The sequence below is a fragment of the Perca flavescens genome, chromosome 1 (genome assembly GCF_004354835.1).
Source record: "Perca flavescens isolate YP-PL-M2 chromosome 1, PFLA_1.0, whole genome shotgun sequence".
Lineage (NCBI taxonomy): Eukaryota > Metazoa > Chordata > Actinopteri > Perciformes > Percidae > Perca > Perca flavescens.
The window spans coordinates 38,908,338-38,929,818 of record NC_041331.1 but is presented as its reverse complement, the minus strand read 5'-3'; the positions used below and the strand labels follow the sequence as shown (position 1 = coordinate 38,929,818).

The window sequence follows — 21,481 nt, the reverse complement described above, 5'->3', positions numbered from 1 at the left end:
GTCAATGAAAAGTATTTTAGAATTAGGATCAAGTGGGAGGGGAAGACGTTGTTTTTTCAAATTTTTAATAGATACTGGACTGTATCATCGGATATAGTGCATTAAGGTGCTAGTTCCGTAGATGGCAGCAATGCAACATATTGGCTGCCGGCTGCCGTAAAATTTCAAAGAAGAAGAAGAAGAACTCAAGATTGCAGACATAACACTTCTCCTCCGGTCCATCAGGAGGCGACAGCCCGCCAACAGTCGCGTCTCTGCCCGAAGAAAAACGACAGTAGAAAAAAAACATGGCGGCGTCGTTGGTGCGGTTTGTCCGCGGAGGTCTTGGAAGGAGTTATAACCGTAAGTTGACTAGAAGCGAACTGTATTTCGTACTCGCTGTTTGCTGCAATGGTCCATTTGATTCGGTGGGCCTTCTGGCTGCCGCTGAAAACAACAGTGTGTTATTTTCAACCGTCGAAATGTGTCAGTGTTGACCTTCGAGCTAGCTAATGCTAACGTTAGCCTGCACTCAGTTGAATAACAAGACACGTTGGACAGCTTATGTTGTTTTATGTGACAGATGAGTTTATTTGTGGCAACATTAACGGGCGTTTTGAGTGGATGCAGGACCAGTTTTTGCTCCTTATTTTGATCGTGTTGCTCACATTGCTCCAGCTCTTCTGCAGCTCCGTAGATTCAGTCGTTTCGTGGCGTGTTTATACAAATTATTCGACTCCTTTGTCCTCCTGATTTTGTTTTCCAGTTGCAAGGGGTTCGTGTGTCCTCCAGCAACAGACCAGGCTGCAGAGCGCCACCACCGAGACCAGCCGTGAGTACACATTAACTAACTAGGTCTGGGCAATATATCAATATTATATTGACATCGATATATGGGGCTAGATCTCAAATTTTGGATATCGTAATATGACACTGATTTTGTCAGAAGGGCTGTTAATGTTACCCCTTCCCCACTGCTGTCACCCTGGAGAAGCTTAATAATAAGCAAGTGATTCTCCCAGACTCTTTGTAAATTATCTCATGATGAACTGAACTTTCTTTGCGCAAAGAATAAATACTTTAAAGACTTGTTAAATTAAGCTTTATTTCAGATCTCACCTAGGTATTAGTATTTTTACCACACTATCTAACGTCCTCATATCGTGCAGCCCTATTATATTTCCTACATCACATATTCACTTGAAATAATTGTTGCTCATGCACAACGCACAATGTCACAATGAGGAGTTAGGACAGGAGAGTTGTGCAGTGTTCAATCATCCTAAACCTCTCGTCTCCTCTGTCCTTCACGCAGCCACCATCAAGCCCAAGGATGCTGTCACTCACAGCCAGCTGGCAGCATTCGGGGAGTATGTGGCTGAGATGATGCCCAAATATATCCAGCAGGTCCAGGTCAGTTCATTCAGAGTATCAGCGCTGATCATCCCCTTGATCGGACCCGAAGTGTGGCGTCTGTGTCGAAGCATTGAAATAGAGCTGCAACGATTAATCGATTAGTTGTCAACTTTTAAATGAATCGCGATAGTCGGTTTGGGTAAATTCTTTTTTTAAGACAAAAGTAAAAATTCTTTGAATCCAGCTTGTTAAATGTGAATATTTTAGTCTCTTCTCTCCTCTGTGACAGTAAACTGAATATCTTTTGAGTTGTGGACAAAACAAGACATTTGAGGATGTCATCTTTGGCTTTTGGGAAACACTGATCCACATTTTTCACAATTTTCTGACCTTTTACAGACCAGACAACTAATCGATGAAAATGATTGATACATCAGTCGATAATGAAAACAATTGCTAGTTGCAGCCCTCCTGATGTCAGACTTGGTACACGTAACTGCAGGTGCCGTAGGGAATTCTCCAGATGTGTGGGTGTTTGTGATGCATAAAACAGCAGGAACATAGGGGTGTAGTCTTAAAAAACAGGCCTGAGCAGACCTCTACAGTTTTGTTTTTCAATGTAGTTTTTATTAAACCAGTCTTAAGCCCTATTCACACGGGATTAGTATTACCTGGTGACCTCTAGTCATTTGTAATAATTAGGGAGGTTGTCTGTGATCTTAATCCCGTGCCAATCTGTATATGTAATTTGTGAAGGAACAATTCTCCCCGCAAATGACCTACCATAGTTCGCCGAACACGAGGTCCTGTGATAATATTAGGACCGTGCCAATCTATGTGTCCGTGATTTGGCGGGGGTTTTTGTTTCCTGTGTGCCTTTTTTTTATTTTTTTTTTAAATCCCTCTCGCGAAGACAGATATGGGATGGCAGGGGGTCTTGCGGACGCCACCTTTTAATAGCCAACCTAGTCTGGATCACTGTCAACCGGAGACCTCCGCCCCCGAGTCGACGCGCTCCCCGTGGCTTCGTCCGTGGGCAGACGGTGATGGTGTGTGGGCGCCACCGCGGCGGGGATAGGGGATAACCTCTACCTGGCCTGACCCAAAAAGATACGGAGCCCCGACCCGAGTGTGGTGCGGCAGCCTCGCCCTGGCTGTCCTCCGGGTAGCCAACTCTCGGGATACAGATATGTAAATTCAAGTAAAAGCAGTCTTTGCTTACTCCAACACGAAACTCAGTTGTCGGGGGGGTCATTTCTAAATCACACGAGGTCCCCAGATGATACTAATCCGTGCGAATAGGGCGTTAAATGTATCCCCTTCTAACAATTAAAATGACTGACAGACAGATAGATATTTGAGAAACGAGAAAAAAAGAGGCTTGAAAATGAATGTGTGTGTGTGTGTGTAGGTGACCTGTTATAACGAGCTGGAGGTGATGATCCATCCTGACGGAGTGATCCCTGTCCTGACCTTCCTGAGGGATCACACCAACGGCCAGTTCAGGAACATGATTGATCTGACAGCTGTGGACGTCCCAACACGGCAGAACCGATTTGAGGTAGCCGTCACAAACCGCACACACACACCTAGAAACGCACACCTAGAAACACGTCACAAACGGTGACATGTACGTAAGACTCACAAAACTGCCTTTGGCGTGTGTGTGTGTGTGTGTGTGTGTGTGTGTGTGTGTGTGTGTGTGTGTGTGTGTGTGTGTGTGTGTGTGTGTGTGTGTGTGTGTGTGTGTGTGTGTGTGTGTGTGTGTGTGTGTGTGTGTACTGATTTACAGATTGTGTACCACCTGCTGTCGCTGCGCTACAACTCTCGTCTCCGCATTAAGACGTACACAGATGAGTTAACACCGGTGGACTCTGCAGTCCCGGTCCACATGGCCGCCAACTGGTACGAGAGGGAGGTGAGTCCCAACCCGGAGGCCCGGTCTGGAGAGTCACCACAGCGTTTATTTAATTCCACTGACTTTGGGAAAAAGTGAGAGTAAAAGTGTGTGTGTGTCTTTCTGCAGGTATGGGACATGTTTGGCGTGTACTTTGCCAACCACCCAGACCTGAGGCGTATTCTGACAGACTACGGCTTCGAGGGTCACCCCTTCAGGAAAGACTTCCCTCTCTCAGGATACGTAGAGGTGAGTTCTAGAGCCCGAGCGATATATCGGCGGCCGATGTCAAACTAACTGTATCGGCATTTATCGTGGCCGATTAAATTAAAAAGTTAAAAAAAAAAAAAAAAAAAGACGAAACCCCCTTCAACCACGTTGTGAGTGTTGGCGTTGCGTAGTCTGTCCACCAGAGGGCGCTCTACAACGCCCCTGTTGGCAACACTCGTGTTTAACCAGATCTTAAGTTTGTATTTTTGTTGATTTTATATATGAGTTTTACAAAAATGTAAAGTTAAACGATTAAACAAAATACAAATTTTAGTTACTTTGTTTACTTTTTGTAAACAAAAAAAAAACCCAGTGTGCAGCTCTATTAACTAGGCAAATACAAGTATCTGATCGGGACTCTGCATCGGCAGATATTCAATATTTTAAAAAAATCGGATCTGGATCGGCGGCCCAAAAAAGCTGATCAGGACATCCCTATTTTTAGTCCTTGAAATGTGTAACCATGAAAACACCATAAATGCTTTTAGATCAAATTAAAACGTTTAGTTGCAGCAAGCTGAAGCCTGTCTCCCTCTGCAGGTGCGTTACGATGACGAGGTGAAGCGTGTCGTGGCGGAGCCTGTGGAGCTGTCGCAGGAGTTCAGGAAGTTTGACCTGAACACGCCCTGGGAGGTGTTCCCCGCCTACCGAGAGCCCAAAGAGGCCGCACCCAAACTGGAGGCTGGAGACGCCGCCCCTGAGAAGAAATGACGTCCCTCTGTTTCATCACCATGTTCTGTCTGTTAGTGTCGTTTTTGGAACTCCTAGCATCCTGAACAAAACCCACTTGAAATATTTATGTAAATAAAAATCCTAATAAAACAAACTTCAAAAGGATTTTTGACCGTAAAGGTACTTTATTGTCACATACACATAGCGAAATTCATTCTCTGCATTTAACCCATCCCTCCAGCAGTGGGCAGCCATTTACAGCACGCAGGGACCAACTCCAGATCTGAGCCAGGGCCTTGTGCAAACTAGTGCATGTTTTTTGATGGTGGGGGAAACCTGGATTCAAACCTAGAACCTACTTGCTGTGAGGCCACAGAGCTAACCATTGGACCACCATGCTGCCTCTCATTTAAAAAAACCTTAATGGTCAAAAGTATGTGGACAACCAAACTTTTCACCCGTATGCGATCGTTGATTACATTAATCTGCTGCAATAACAGTAGGGGTGGGGGAAAAAATCGATACAGCATAGTATCGCGATATTTTTTGTGGCAATACTGTATCGATACACAGACGCCAAGTATCGATCTTTTATGATATATGTGTTGGTCAGTTTGTCTGCTTGACAATCACATTTTGCACCAATAAAATTGAAGTGAGATGTACAAACGGAGAAATGCATATTTTTAGATAAAACAGATGTTGACAAAATTGTCCTTTCGGGACATCATTTGAAATTGGGAAAAATCTGAAGTTGGAAAAAAGATAATACATTGCAATATATCGCAGAATATTGCAATATGTTTAAAATCGCAATAATATCGTATCTCGACGTAAGTATCGGGATGATATCGTATCGTGAGGCCTCTGGTGATTCCCACCCCTAAATAACAGCCTCTGCTCTTCTGGTTTGCAGCAGATGTTTCCACCTGGCTGCAGGGACACAATTATTTAGATTAAAATGTTATTGATAATATATGGACATTAAAAGTTCTTGGAGTTAGAATAAAACTGACTCTAACCAGGGGTGTACACATACTTTTGGCCAGGGTTGGAAGTAATGAAATACATTTACTGTTGTAGTTAGTTGAGGTGGAGCTCATATTGAACTATTAACTAATTATTATTTTCTCCATTAATCGATGGTTTGGTTTGTAAAAACGGTGAGAAATAGTGTTGCCGTTATCCAGAGCCCAAAGTGACACCTTCACAATGTTTGTTTTGTCCAACCAACAGTCAATCCTCAACATTATTACTATACATACAATACATTAACATTATTAAAAGGGAAAGCAAATCCACATTTGTGAAGCTGGAACCATTAAATGTAATTAATTAATTAGCAGTTACTAGTAGCCAAGGAGGACACGGAGGATTAAACAAACTTGATGGACATAGTCATACTGAGAAATACAGAGAGAGTTGTGTGGAGCTGATAGTCTTAATTAGCTTTGTAGCAACTCATTTGGCAACGTAATGTAACAGATGTTCATTAATATCAAAAAGTTATGCACTAAAGCTTTAATTAGGCAGTGATTTAATGCACCACCCGTTCAGCATGCTAAGTGACCCCTCGCTCCAATACTCCGATACAGTAGGTTGCATACAGCTAAAAGTTGGTTTTTAGCCCCGCCATTAAATAAAGGAGAAGATGAAGACGAATATGCTAAGTGAATCAAATCAGCACACCCAACCGGTGCACGCTGTGTGTGGCTAACATGCTAATTGCTAAAATGCTCATGCCATGGTGGACCCTCCACTTCTGTGTTCTCTGAGGAACCTTTACCTTCAGTGAGGTGTGATGCCTTTCTGCTGATTGTGACAATATGTGACTGGTTATAATGGGCCAAAGCGGCAGAGTGGACTGGTTGTATGAATGAATGATATTTTATTTAGGTATCATGCCATCAGGTTATATTTTGATTGAGGATTAAGGAGCAGAGAAGCTGAACCTGGAGCAGATTGAGGAGAACTTCTCGGTGCACGGCCACAGGTGACGTTCAAGTGAGTACTGTGTGTGTGTGTGTGTGTGTGTGTGTGTGTGTGTGTGTGTGTGTGTGTGTGTGTGTGCGCTTTTGCTTTAATGTGTGTGTTTCTGGCAGAGTTTATGCTGTATACACCTCTGTGTGTTATTGCTTGGGTGATGTTTCATTCTGCTGTTGATTGGTTGATTAGAAGTAGCAGTACTGTACTTTATCAATGTTTGTTGCACCCGACGCAGTGCCCAGTTGTCATTTATTGTCGGCCATTTTGTTTAGGCCAAATTGTCTGAGTCAAAACTTTTTCTCTTTTTTAATTCTTTTGAGGCTACACCGAGGATGGTGGTTGTATATTTCAAATTGATAGTCTGTTGAACAGGCTCCAAAGTGCCTCTATGGATCAGAATGTATAGTTTGTTTTGACATCAGAGGGAACTGTGTATGTTGACATGTTAAAGCACTTAATTTTGTAGCCCCAAGGTGTTATTTATATTAGTAAGTATATTTACTGTATATTAAGTATTTCATATAACCTCTTCATCATATAATTTTTTTTCTTTTCTTAAATGCAGTTATGTTTTATGTTAACGAGTACTTTTTAAACAACCTACTTGAAAAAAACAACTTGTTTCTACATTGTACAAAAGTGATTTTAATTGTAGCCTACTTGAGTAAAAATCGTCAAAGTAACAGCTTTTTTTTTTTTTATGAGTACAATATTGTAGTACTTAACCCTGCTTTTGAAAAACAACTTCTGGTTCAGCAGAGGACCGAGGAGTGGAGGAGCTGTCAAATAAATAAGGGTCTTGAGATGTACCCCTGGTTTTACTTCAAATTTCTGACTGCTTGTTCATGACTTGAACAAGCAACCATCAACGTTAAAGGTTGGAAATATAAATTATAAGTTTAACAGTAACACTCAAAAACTCAGCCATTCTGCGTCATCATAACTGTATGCAACATGGCATCATGACTGCGTAAACATAGACGCCACTTTCCTAAAGCCAAATGGCGTGTTATCTGTACGCATTTTGAACTATCCACGTGTGTCTATGCTGTATACAGCAGATGTAAACATCGCCAACACGGTAACACGATAACACGCCACGTGGCGTGTTATCGTGTTACCGTGTTGGCGAACGTGCCATGCTTTCGCGAGAACAACGTCACACGCCACGTGTGTAAAAAAAGGTTGGGTTCAGGAAAAGAATGTAAGGAAACTCTTTAGTAACACAAATAAACTACAAAAACATGACGGTGACCAACGTCACACGCTTAGGAAAACAATAAACAGTTGGGTTTAGGAAAAAACATTGGGGAAAGCCTAAAAAATAAAAAAAGGTTGAAAAACGCCACACGCAGGACGCAATCCCAGCTCTCCTGGGTGAAAGTCCTGTGTTTTACCCGTCCACCACCCCAGCCAAATGTCCCACCGTGGACTCACGTCCTTTCATACTACTCGCTTTCATATTAATTAGGACCCAAAGATTCTTATTTACTTTGATTGTGGATATCTGAAATGTATTAGTTGTGACCAACACGTCATTCTCTTCTTCTCAGTCTCTTTTTGCTGCCACGCAAATCTGCCATGCTGCAGTCCCCCAGCAGATGGCGCTGCAGCACACAATATAAAATCAAAAAATAAGATTACATTTCTCTGAAAGCTGCTGCTTACATCCGAGTTGGCATCAGTGATGGAAGAAGTATTCAGATCGCTTTTTTTCCTGCTGTAGATGTTAGGATTGTGCTAATTTTAACTCATTTTATATACTGTTGGGTAGTTCCATATACAGCAATGCATCATATTCTATAAGATCATCATATATCATTTGCAGCGTTGCTGTCCCGTGAGAACCACGTATCTCTAAAAAGTCAACTTTTCATGGTGTCATGACCAAACAGCCCTGTTTTCAGCTTTGTGACGATGCATTTTCCAGCTGATCCGAGAGGCTTTTTAATGACTTTATTTAGCTTAAGAAGTAGGAGAATATTCTCAACACGTAGCAACACTTCATCCTTCAGTTCACACAAACAAAACAAACATTCAAGATCAGCACATCTGGAGATACTTGGTTTTCACCGGACAGGAAGGGGATAGGAGTAACTAAAGCTGTCAGACAAATGCAGTGGAGTACAAAGTACAATATTTACCTTTTTTGAAGTGTAGTGGAGTAGAAGTCTAGCATAAAATGGAAAAACTAAAGTACAACCTTGAACTTGTACATAAATAACGTACCTCTGGTTCACATCATGGATGCAATAAGAGTTTGGGCTGTACATTTCCTGTTTTTTATTTTTTTTTATTTTGTCAAACATTTTTATTGAAGCATTCATTTTACATGTAAGAAATACTCAAAACATTTCAAAGAGTCAACGTGAGCCAGACTACTGAAAACGAGACATGGGTCAAAATGTTATTCTTTTAGTTATTTATCCGTCACGGTTAGATTTGTGCTTTTCAGAAATACACAATTGCTTATTTTGGAAGAATTTTCAACCACATTTTGACTCACGTCTTCTCGACATAGTTTCTAATACACGATGATCAATCTTCCATCAGTATTATCAGAAAAAAAAGAAGCACAGACCAGAAACATCCAACATATTGTCAGTTACTGTACAGTGAATTCACTTGATAAAAATACACAGTTAAAGGAGAATTACGGTCGATTTCAACCCGTAGCTCTGTTGTTTGTAAATCAGGAGTACTGTCAGTAGCGAGAAAAACGAAAACAAACGGTGCCGCCTACACCGAGTTATCCTCCTGCTAGATTTTGCACCCAACAGTCTTAAACAAGGCTTAAACAGGGCAAGTTTTAAACGTGTTTTTAGCCTCTAAACACATTCGAAATGCCATTACTAGTGCTTAGCCATGTGCAGTTATTCCTTACGAGGGAACACAGCGAATTTTTCCCCATCTGATCTATAAGGATGATCTAACCGGACAGACCTGATGGCCAGCTGTCTAATGAGTGAGTACAACCTAGCCTAACCTAACCTAACCTTTCGTGACTCTGTCTAGCTTAGGTACATTTGTTTTTAGTTGTAAATACACATTCAAATCACTAATCAAAACACACCTCTTCAGATTAGCTTTCCACATACAATAATCTTACATTTCTCACCAGATAGTTACTGTTTTTATTGTTTTTAATTGCTTCTAAATATGCTTGTTGTATGTGTTGGTTTTATTGCTTATCTGTTTTTACTGTAAAGTGTCTTTGAGTATGATGAAAAGCCCTCTATAAATGAAATGTATTATTATTTATTATAAATGCCTCACTTCTTTAGTGAAATAACCAAAGCTCGCCCTCCCCCCCCAGCCAATGCAGACTCGTGGCCTACTGGGTGATTCTGGAGCGGGTTCTGAGAGGAGAGCGCCTTGGCCGGGGCACCAGAAGAACATTGCCTAACTGTGTTATAGCAGCAATCAGACAAGAGTACCCCTCCCCAACTGGAAGTTACACAGGATTCAAAGAGGCAGAGGACATTTTCTGAGTCATAAGCTATGATTTCTAGTAATACTTGGTATGGCCATTACTAGCAATAAACAAAGCAATTGCACAGTTCTATTAGAAAAACGTAAGAATATGTATATTGTACAAGTAAAGTTGAATAAGTAAATTGTAAGAATAAATAAATTGTAAGAATAAGTACATTGTACAGATCTATACTGCACCTGTCTGTTATAGTGGTTTTATAATATAACAATACGATTTACATTTGTGCTTTTTGTGTCTTTACTTCAACAAAAAGGAAATAACAATATCACAATCTAGACACAATTAATGTAAAGTATGTACAGTGTGTGGTTTTATACATAATCATGCTGCAGCATAGTCTGAAGTGTACAAAGAAAAAATAGTTCAGTACTCTTTTCCTAGGCCTAGAACAATTTATAATGTGACCTGGCTTGAGCAACCAGTTCACTCTTATCCAGCAGAGGAACTGGGGCTATGTTACAAAGCAGTCGCCTTCTTCTCTGTCCATGACGGGGTAAGGGCTTTTTTCTTCTGTGGACTTGAAAGAACTATTTTGAAACTGGCTGGATGACCAGCCGGACGCCTTCTTGGGAGTTGACTGTGGCACTGCAGCTATTCTGTCTCTTGTAGTCAGACTCAATGGCCAAAACAGTAACATTGAGGATGCATCTATCATAATCAGTGTTGGGTGTAAGGCAATTACAGTAATATATAACTGTTAAATGTATATAATATAAATCATTACTAATTACATGTCGGTTATATTTTACACGGGTCTCAGTAACGGGAGTTACAACATTTAGTGTTTTTTTTTTTTTTTCAAGAATTCACCAACACCGTGAAACATTTCTTCACAGAAAAAAAAGTGAGAATTACAATAGCCTTGGAAAGTATAAATCATAAAGACGTTACCTCCAATTTGTCTGCAGCTGGTCTTTTCGCTTTAGTAATGGCATTTTCCTTCAGATACCGGGACCTGACGCTCTTTTCGGTGAAGTCAATGTTCGCTACAAACATGGTAATCTCTCTCATGTAGCTAAAGTTATCAAGGGAGCTGAAGTGCAACCAGCCATAACGGTAAAATCTCCCGGCTGCGGAGGTTGTAGACGGTGAAAGCTCAAGCTCAAATATCTCTTCATTTGGTTGCCGCAATTTGGAAATGCACAAACTCGAGCATTTTCTGATATTAGTCCTGATCTAACTCCAAGCTCCGTCTGTCAGCTCTGTGAGCTCCTCCCTGCTTCTGCCGACAGGCAGGCTCCGCCGTTGCTAGGTTACCTATGCAAATGAGCTGCTGAACTCTTGAACTGCAGGTCAGCTCTGCTTCACTGCGGTGTCAGGTTACAGCCTGTTGATACATGCTCATTACTATGGACAGGACCTCGGCAAATCGTTTTTTTGTGGAAAAAATACATTTTGGATTATTGGATTGTATGAGATCGGCACTCGATTGGTGGGGACTTGACCGGAAAGCAGTACATAAACAGAGGTAAGGATTAACACAACTTTTATGCCTTTCTGTCACATCTACTGCCGTCAAATTCGCTGTGTTGCCTCGTAAGGAATAACTGCACATGGCTAAGCACTAGTAATGGCATTTCGAACACGTTTAGAGGCTAAAAACACGTTTAAAACTTGCCCTGTTTAAGCCTTGTTTAAGACTGTTGGGTGCAAAATCTAGCACGAGGATAACTCGGTATAGGCGGCACCGTTTGTTTTCGTTTTTCTCGCTACTGACAGTACTCCTGATTTACAAACAACAGAGCTACGGGTTGAAATCGACCGGAATTCTCCTTTAACAGGCGTCTTCGACGGGGCCCGTGAAGCTGCTCAGCAGTCACGAGAAAGTATCTTTTACATTTTTTTGATTTTTCAGTTGCATGCATGCATCACACAAGTGCTTCAGATGGGTTATGCTCAAGTCACTTCACACACCACGAGTTCTGATCATGACTTGCTGAACTGGGTCAGGTCTGCCTTTAAAGTAAAACTGAAGCAATCATAGGTCCACCTCTGTGCACTGAACTCTCACTGAGGCTGAAATAGAGAAACCACCACGGGTCGGACTGTGACAGAATACATTATTATCTGAAATGAGGCAAACTCACAGTATAATTTCTTACTGTGGAAAAGAAATTAGCATATCATCGTCCAAAATTGTAAGTCAGTGCAGCCATACAGGACAGGAAATTGTCGATTAGTAACAGTGTAGAGTGAAGCAAGGCCTGGGGAGAGTGTGAAGTCTCTTATTAGTTTTCAGAGGAGGTGTGAGCTTCCAAAAGAGATGTGACTTGGTGAAGACTTTTATGAAAATTCCGATTTTTACCACTCTGACTGCACATTGTGGTCACACCTTCAGATTTATCTTGATAAAGACGGAGCGCATCGCGTTATACTCTCAAAGCAATGTCCACTGGAGGGGAAAACAATCAATGCCACAAAATGCAGCTAATGGAAACGCAAACAAAGTGCCTGTAGCTAGCAAAAAACATTAGATTTAAGCATGACACAGGATTATTTTAGCAACCTTTGTTTACCAGAGAGGACAAGTTAGCTGTTAGTAAGCTAATGTTAGCTATGTGTTAGCAAGTTACGGCAAACACAATGCTGCATAGCTTTCTGATTTATCCACATTCCACTGTAACACGAGTCACATACTGTCAAAATGTTTTAGCTAGTACATAACTATAGTTAGCCTAAAACTGACATTTGGATATTTGACTTGGTAATAAAATGCTTGCTTCATAGTAACATTTGTCATAATGTTAGCTTAGTGTCTTCCCATTCTCCCTGCTGATTCCTCACGTCACTTTTGTCTTTATAAAAACTCAGTTTTTCGTTTCGGCAGCTTATAATAACTTCTGTTTTGGGTTCTTTACTCTGTTGGTAGTGCATATCACCACACAGCAGCTTTTAGGCATTTTTCTGTTGCTTGCCAGCAGATGGCAGGAGACTGGGGGGAAAATGGGGACTGAGTACCCAGTGCCCTCATGTGAGGAGGGCCCAAAAAGATGCTAGAATGAATAGCTGTGGATGCGGGGAGGGGCCCAGAATTTTGTGCTACGCCCCTGGCAGACGGCGATGATGAGGAGGCACCGTCACGCAATACAAGTTAATGGAGAGTGGAGAGTTGTTTTCCCCTCTGGTGGGGGCGGGACTTAAATGCGCTCGGTCTCTATTGTGTTTTTATTTGAGATATTTCATAGTAAATATAGCAATATACCTTCATTTTAATGTTGTGCTTTGTTGAAGTGCATTAGTCTGAATGCTTGTCTGCTAAATACTCCACTATTTTCACCAGCCAGTCTCTAACTGTGTCTGTCATTTGGTGATTTGGTCATTTTTTTGGCTGGAAAGTTGATGCGGTGAGACTTTGGTCTATTGTTGACAGAAAAATATTAATAAGTGTATCTTTAAATGTCATTTTTCAATGCCTTGAGCACCGATCACAAAACTCTTTTTACTTTTATTGTATTGAGTTGGAGGCAGAAATCGATTAAAATCACGAAACTGCAGTTAGTGCTCTCCCTTGCTGAGTTAATAGTTCTTTTTTTTATATTCTTTTGAAATATTGAAAAAAAAAGTTTTCATGAAGTAAAATGGTCTGGCGTGTTCAGACCATAGTTTATAACACAACTTCACTTCTCAAAAATTCCCCTCCAGTTAACTGTTATTTAAAAAAAAAAAAAAAAAAAAACGTTCGTTCAATCACAGCAAAGTATCACTCCACATGGTGCCTCTCCAACAGAGAAGGTGATTTCATAAAGCCAAGGTTCATTACAGTTTGAACTGCATCATCTTTCTCCCGGCAGCGTGAAATTCAACAGACATGCATATTACAGTGGCCTGGGAGAAGCTGTTCAATTTTCCCCACAGTGGTCGCCATCTGAAGAAATGAATTAAACTGCTGCTAGAATTAGAAATCAAATTATGGTCCAGATCCCCGCAAGCCCAGAGGTAGCATGTGGTCAACAGTTGGTACGGGATGGATATGCAGTCTTTTCCTAAACTATTTCGTCCTGTTGCCCTCTGCTACCGCTGTGGCCGAGACTCATTTTGACACAAAACGCACTGTTCATACCAGTTTAACATGCCTCTAAAGACATAAAGAAAGTAAAGTGACTTTTTACATACGAGCAGAAACATCAAGTCTTTGACGAGGATAACAGATAGGCAGGAATATTTCACTTCAGAATAAAAACTGCATGTAGGATGAGCATACCCCTCTGCTGCTAATTCAATTGTAGTTTAAAAAGAGCATACAATGTGCATCAAATGTATTTAATCACCATATTCTTTGAGCCTGATAATCGGACTAAATTGCCATTTATGGCGTTTTTCCATTACATGGTACCTGCTCGACTCGGCTCAGCTTGACTCGACTCGGCCGCGGTGCCCCGTCCTCCTTTTTCCATTGCAGATTTAGTACCGCCTCATGCGTGAGGTGAGCGCGACTGGTCGCCATAGAGCCGCTGCAGGAAACTGTCGTGAACCTAACGCAACACACAGAGAACGTCGAAGGTGGGTCGCTGTTGCCAGAAGACCCATTTAGTTTCAAAAGAAGCTGGAGGAAGCAAAAAAACCACAGCTGGCTAAACTATTTAAAAACGCTGGGTTTGCTCACTACACCCCCTTCTGTCGCTCGCAATGATGACGCAGTGATTAGTGACGATTCTCTCCGACCAATCAGTAGTCTGCAGGTTTTCACCTCACCTTTTGGTATCGCCTCAGCTCGCTTGGAACCTCGACGGAGATGTACCAGGGACATTTTTTCATAATGGAAAACCAAAAAAGGCGAGTAGAGGCGAGGCAAGTCGAGCAGGTACCACGTAATGGAAAAATGCCATTAGTTTTCATCTTAAGGGAGATGCTGGAGCTAACTTTCTTCCACCAGAGAATGTTTCAACTTTTGAACCCACTATTAATCATTTCAATATTAAAAATATTTAAATCACAAAGTACTAAGAGTGGACACAGGGTAGTTCTGCTATGAATTTCAATGACATGGACGTACACTACTTCTAACTGAAAACGAGAGTTTGGCTGCTAATGACTTGAGTTTCCATTATAGAGTGAAATATTCAATTAGAGTTCACATTGCCATTCAAGGTTCCATTAGCTGGAAATAGAAGATATTTTCATTTAAGCACTACGCTCAGTCCAAGGTCCCTGTGACTTTTGCGAAAGGAATTCATATGAAGAGGAATCGTCATAGACGACCACGAGTACTCTCCACTCTGCACGCTACCCACAAACCTTTTGTGCATGGAGACTTTTTCCACTCTGCATGAATTCCTCCCACAACGTTCAGTCCCTAGCTCATGTGCTGCAGCTAGGGTTTCTTCTCTGCATGTGATTGGCTGCTGCTGCTGCTGCTGATGCTGGTGGTGTTGGGTAAGTCCTGATAAACCAGGAAGCCAGTGAAGGTGATGTACTTGGCGTGGTTGCTGTAGGCCCCGAAACCATCTTTCTGGTGGGAGTAGAGCCAGACGGTGTCGCCGGTTTTTAGGGACAGCATTAAGCTCTGACTCTGCAGAGCTTTCTCGCCCTGGCTGTCGTCGTAGATCATTGCCTGCACCTCCAGGTGGTTCTTCATCAGCTTGACGGACAGCGTCTTCTGCGGCAGCTTGCCCACGTTGAAGGAGAAGTAGTAGGCGCCGGCAACGCGGCAGGTGAACACCCCCTCCGTCACGTTAAAGTCCTCTCCGATGTTGACGAAGGCCGTGTCGAAGCCGACCGGCTGGTGCTGCGGCATGCCCACTTGGTTGACTCCCACGATGCTCTGGGTGCGCCCCACCGAGAAGGCAGATCTCTGTTCGTCCTCTTCGTCGTCCTCATCCTCCTCTTCCTCCCTATTTTGCAATTCCTTCCCTTCCTCCGCCGCCGCCACCACCACCGTGTCTCTCGTCCCAGACCTGACGTGCTCTGTGTCCTGGTTGCTATTCAACTGTGGGGTGTTGTCTTGCCGGGGCTGCTGGGAGTTTGAGGCAGGATGATGTCGGTGTTGGTGTGTCTGGAAGCCGTAGGTGTCGGGGTAGACGAGGTAGCCGTTGAAGGTGGTGTAGTGTCCGGTGTTGCTGTAGAGCGCGTAGCGAGGGTCACCATGGAGACGGAGCCAGACGGTATCACCGAACTCCAGCTGCAGCATGACACTCTGGCTCTGCACCTGAGGATTGAAGCAGGCTTTAATATCCAAAGAGAGTCTGTTTTACATGGACACCAAACATCTACCTCATGCGGCGTTTCATTCAGGGGATTTCGGCGTGTAATCCCCTCTGTTCGGCTTTCACTCCCCACCCAAAACACAAACGCAACCTCTGTGATGAGAGCCATGTTGCACTGGGACACAGTTGGAGATCTTTGACATCATTAAAAGACCTTTTTCAACATTTTCTTAGATGGAAAATAAACAACCCCGAAATATAATTCAGTCATTGTTTGAACCAGAGGCTGACTTGAATTTTGACATTTAAAATAAATACCCCTTCTTCGCTTTATTACCAAGAGTTGGATGAGAAGCTCAGCCGGAGCCAGGGTTATCTTAGCTTAGCACAAAATCTGGAAGCGGCTAACCTAGCTATTCGAAGTTTACAATTACGCCTACCAGCACCTTGATACCTAAAAAGGAATCGTTTTTACACTCGGTCCGTTTCAGCCCTTCAAAAGAACTCCGACCTATTAATCAGAATAGTTTGTGTATATGTGAACACTCCTAAGGGACTCAGCCCCCACTGGAATGAACCGCAGGGTGCGAACTACTGGGGAGCTAGGGGGAGCTCGGCTCCCCTTAATAAGACATGGGCTCCCCTGAAAACGTGATTTGTGAAATTTTCGGGGGTCTCTAAAATACTGACAATGTGTCATCTTGACGTGCAATTTCAGTTTTGTGTAATGTGATCATCTTGGATTATTATGTGTACTATTGCTAAAATATCATTCATTCATGCATGACGGCGATTTAAACCTAATTCACTTCAATAAAGATATCTATACATGCTGTAGCCTACTTGTCATGAGCATCAAGTCGTGGCGACGGTGCAAATTCAACTCATGTTTAATACATGTTAACTCAAAGATTTGTAGAAAAAATATAAACGCTAGGCCATTAATCGGTGCGCAAAATCCTTGAAAACAACCCTAATTAATTTGGTTTTACTAATGTATTGTGTAGCGATGACGTTAATAGCACGCCTCCCGCCGGGGTGACAACGCAAGAAGAAGCTGAAGAAATAATGTCTTCTCTGGCTGAAGATGGTGGTGGTAACAGCTCGTCAGAGGCCGGTCACCATCCTAATCCCTCTTGTTCCTCTCTCTCCCGTTAAATTGGAGATTTGGAAGAGCCGATATACATGGTTTGTTAAGGATAGAAGCTTGGCGTGCATAGCTTGGGCATAATTGAACGGAGGAATTATGGTATTCTTCAGTAGCCTAAGTAACTTTAACCGTTGTTCATTTGAAATGTCAAAGATAGCCTGATGCTTTGTTTATAGACTATTTTTGGGTGGCTGTTTGCTCTTTGACCTATCAATTCCTGTTGATAAAGTATAATAGGGTAAATCCTGTATAGTGCATACGCTTGTAGCTGTTATGTATCTTTGTAAGTCGAAAGCGCTAGCACTGGGCTAAAAATACCACTAATTGCAAAGCTGTATACAGCTTCTCTGCTGCAGCCCGACTGGCAGAAAGAATTGTGCTGTGATCATGAAAGATGCTTCCCATTGAAATACATTAGTTTAAAAAAACGTGCTGAGCATCACGAAAAAAACCGAGATAAATGTGTCCGTGTACACAAATCAATTAATTAAATTACGTGAACATTTCACGAACTGCCGTGAGACTGGGTTATCTAGCAGGTATGAGCGGTGATGCAGAGGTGTGAAACCTACCTTCCTCTCCTCCCCAGCGTTTTCCTCGTACACGATGGCCTGCACCTCGTTCCTGTTCTTCATCAGCATGACTGACAGGTCTTTGTGCGGAAACTTTCCCACCGTGAAGGAGAAGTAGTAAGCCCCGGTGATACGGCAGCGGAACAAGCCGGTCTTGGGGTCAAAATCCCCGCCGATGTTGACGTAAACGGCGTCAAAGGTCACAGTCATCTTGGGCCCGCCCTCCATGCTGGTGGTGCGTGCAACCGAGAAAGCCGAGCGTAGCTCCACGTCGTCCACCAGACGTGCGAACCCCCACGCACCGCCGGCATGACACAGGCACAGCAGGCCAATCACAACGCTCGCTGGGAGCAGCATTGTATCTGCAGAAACAAAAAAAAAATTGGCTTCATTACATGAATGCCAAATGAAAATCCACCCTCAGATCTTTAAAGGAGCAGTGTGTAGGATTTAGGGGGATCTATTGGCAGAAATGGAATACAATATTGATAATTATGTTTTCATTAGTGTAAAATCACCTGAAAGTAGGAATTTGTGTTAGAAATAGTTAGAAAAGTAGAAATTGTGTTTTTGTTAGCTTAGAATAAGCCCTTTTTATAGAGGGAGCAGGGCTGCTTCCCAAGTCTCAGATTTTATATCTCCTTGCTTGAAACGGAAGTCGTGAAGGCCGTCCCGAAGCTATTATTCCTGCCTCCATCCTTCTTAAACACATCTCTTCGTTTCCTCTCTCCTTGCATGATTTCCTCGCATCTCTCCCATGCTTCATTGGTGGGATGGACTGTGACGCGAGGAAGGGAAGCAAGTAAAGGAAACCTGGATACGTCTTCTTTAACGGAGCCCGCCATGTTTCTACAGTAGCCCAGAACGCGAGCTCTAAAGAGGGCCTATCATGTTTTGTGCATTACCTGAGGTTAGGGGTATTCAATTGGTTGTAATCTTTAAACTCACTGCTAGATGCCACTAAATCCTACACAATGCTACTTTTAAGCTTCTAATTTTCTTTTGGAACCAATAGACTGACAAAGAAGAAGATCTCAGGTAGATAATACTAAACTTTGCATTGGTGGGTATCATTTTATGTATACATATTACTGTCAGTATGATACCTGAGTTTCTGTACCATTTTGCCTTTATTGAACATTTTGACAATAGAGACAGACGTCATGCAACAAGGTGAAAAATTGGCCAATAATTTGGCTTAAATCAGGAACGATCTGATCAAAGAATAAATAAACAACATTAAAAATCCAACCACACGTTCAAAATCTGCTTTTGGTACTTGGACAGTTATTGCTAGGTGCACATTTTATCCGGTATGAAAAAAGTATTGAGGTTCGATACACTACAGTCGTAAACTTCACACATCACCACTCGTCTGAGAGAAAAACCGACAAAGCTTCACCTTTTTGAGTGAAAACACAAGTTTGGAGGTAAAACACTGACACCACACACACACACAGACAATACTTGCATAATGGAGCAAGCATTGATTTGCACATCCCAAAAACACACACAACAGGATTCAACAAATGTGCCCGAAAAGACCAAACACACAGGCGATCCCTGTGCTGTGATTGAGTCATCCAAGCAGAGCGCTCTCAGCAGAGGAGGTATTATTAATGTGTCTTTTATTAGCAGAGACAAGCGCTCGCATTGTCTCATTGTCCTCCTCTAATGAACCAACAGGAAGCAGACACACACACACACACACACACAGGTGGAGCTGTCACACCCTCACAACAAAAGGACTTGGCGTATGATGTGGAGAGATACAGTACCAGACCCAGAGGAGCTGCCTTCATGTTCAGTCAAAGATGGCAAAAGTACTCGCTTCCTGTAGAACTCAAGTAGAAGTACAGATACTTACGTTAAAGAAGTACTGATTTAACTTCTTTACTCAAGTAAAAGTAAAAGAGTACAGGCTTGGACATTTACTTAAAGTGTAAAAGTAACGTAAGTAAGTTTTTATGCATAGCTACCTGGACCACACAAATGTTACTAGGGTGCAAACTGAGAAACTTCAGTGGACATGGAAAAAAGGTCCTTTATATGCCATTGCCTACATTTTACATCTGCCAATAGGCCTAAAACTAAAAATCACATATATTATTATTGCGACAGAGACTGGGATTCCAGGTTAATAAGATTCTGAAGATATAGTAGCAAGATATGAATTCAGTTGTGATTCTGTGAGAATTCACAGATCCAGTTTATCTTTTTTAATCTTCCCCTTAACATTTAAAGGAATCTACATGTATGGGTGTGTGTGCTCAAATATGGCTTCTGGAAAGAATATAAATGATAAAATATGCCAAATTCGTTTCTTCGTTTTCTTCATTTTCAATCATGTCGCTGTCCATACTACTATGTGCTCACGTTACCGCCATCAAGCCGCAATGATTTACCGCGAATGAATGCCGCCGAATCTGTCGAGTCGTCTTGTAGTGGTGCGTCAAGTGCAACGTACAGTATATTCCCATCCAATTAGATTGAATTCGGTATTGATGACGCGAAAAATAATAACGGTAACTCCACTGAAATGATTTGAAACTGAAGTAACGGGCCAATTTTGTAAAATGTAAGGAGTAGAAAGTACCGATATTCGTGTTAAAAATGTAAGGAGTAAAAGTAAAAATATCTGAAAAATGAGAGAATACGTAAAGTATTTGTACTTTATTACTTCCCATCTCTGTGTTCAGTGCACACCACAGTTCATCAACATGTACATATGTATACACTATGCTAAATGTCTCTGTTTCTTCCCATCCAGACTGCAAAGCAACCTCTTGAGTTTTCAAACTTAAATTGGGACATCAGTGTTTCCAAATGTCTCTGTTTTAAGGGCTCAGAAGGAGTAATGTGAGTGGGAGTGAGGCGTAAATGTAGCAAAAGTTATTAAGGCCCGAGCACCCTATTTAAATTGAAGGTATTATTATTATTATAATTATTATAATTATTATTATTATTATTATTATTATTTTTACCTTTCAAAGGTGTTTTTGAGGGCCTGAACATACTCAGAAACTCACCAAAATGTGCACATGCGTCAGGCCTGTTTTTTTTTTTTTAACCAAAACGTAGTAGTGTAGATGTAGCATATGACTGTTATGAAATATGCTACAGTACTATTTAGAGGTGGAGCTGCAGTGAAGTGGAATAAAAAGTACAATATTTCCCTCTGAAATTTAGTGTAGTAGAAGTATTAAGTTGCATAAAATGGAAATACTCAAGTAAAGTACAAGTACCTCAAAATTGTACTTGAATTGTATTGAGTTACTTTTAACTACTGGTAAGTGGTATGAATCACATAGCGTGTCTGATTCAGAGTAGTCTGGATCAACGGCCGTTCATTTCCAGGATAATCGCCTCCCACGTCTGTGTGTTGCCGTCGTCTTACTCCATTCTCTTTGGGAAAACAACAAACTTCGAGCTAGCAAGCTACATGCTTAAAATGTCAAGTTTAGGAGAAAACTTTGATCTTGCGACAGGGCAGGCCTTCTTGTTTTTTCTGGGTATGATTGTAAAGATTTACAAAGAATACGTTTACGGCATTTCCTTTCTAACTGGGATGTTTTGGGACCGATTGGTGGGATTGCTGTGGACGAAGTAGGCTACACACGGGGATACACTGGTAAGAGCAAATTACGTTTAACCATGTATCCAGCTAATTTAAATAGCTCACATTACTGTATTGTTTGAACAGTTAACTTCATTTAATATTGTATGTGGTGTTTTCTTTTGTGGGGTAATGTTCCACCAAAACAAGTTCCTTCCTGAGGCTATTTGCAGAGCCACTGTCGCTGCGACCGAAAATTAGCACCGCCCAAGACTATTGTGATTGGTTTAAAGAAATGCAAACAACCCAGAGCATTTTCTTTTCTCCTTTGCTGGATTGTATCTGTGGAGGAGCGAGACCTTACTCCACAACGCTGTGGAGATAGATCTGGCAATGAGAGACTA

General features: G+C 41.9%; 2 protein-coding genes across 2 annotated transcripts in view; one reads left to right on the top strand and one right to left on the bottom strand.

Moving 5' to 3' along the window:
• Positions 1-179: 179 nt before the first annotated feature.
• Positions 180-4,339, top strand: ndufs3 (NADH:ubiquinone oxidoreductase core subunit S3). The gene is made up of 7 exons (XM_028579454.1): positions 180-342; positions 746-811; positions 1,295-1,392; positions 2,747-2,896; positions 3,128-3,253; positions 3,362-3,481; positions 4,043-4,339. Exons 1-7 carry the CDS (start codon positions 288-290, stop codon positions 4,211-4,213), a joined length of 786 nt encoding a protein of 261 aa, XP_028435255.1. The 5' UTR covers positions 180-287; the 3' UTR covers positions 4,214-4,339.
• Positions 4,340-14,444: 10,105 nt separating this feature from the next.
• Positions 14,445-21,481, bottom strand: part of c1qtnf4 (C1q and TNF related 4) — a 36,943-nt gene continuing 29,906 nt past the window's right edge. Inside the window, exons 2-3 of the mRNA XM_028583442.1 lie at positions 17,522-17,883; positions 14,445-15,801 (exon numbers count right to left, since the gene is read on the bottom strand). Coding sequence (XP_028439243.1) covers positions 14,968-15,801; positions 17,522-17,878 — 1,191 coding nt within the window. The 5' untranslated portion in view covers positions 17,879-17,883 and the 3' untranslated portion in view covers positions 14,445-14,967. The remainder of the gene's footprint in view (positions 15,802-17,521; positions 17,884-21,481) is intronic.

Excerpts from the sequence above, each read along its gene's own strand:
- ndufs3 (XM_028579454.1), top strand. The coding sequence starts at position 288 with ATGGCGGCGTCGTTGGTGCGGTTTGTCCGCGGAGGTCTTGGAAGGAGT. Across the intron at positions 2,897-3,127 it reads CACGGCAGAACCGATTTGAG|ATTGTGTACCACCTGCTGTC; the intron begins GTAGCCGTCACA and ends ACTGATTTACAG. Across the intron at positions 3,254-3,361 it reads CCAACTGGTACGAGAGGGAG|GTATGGGACATGTTTGGCGT; the intron begins GTGAGTCCCAAC and ends GTCTTTCTGCAG.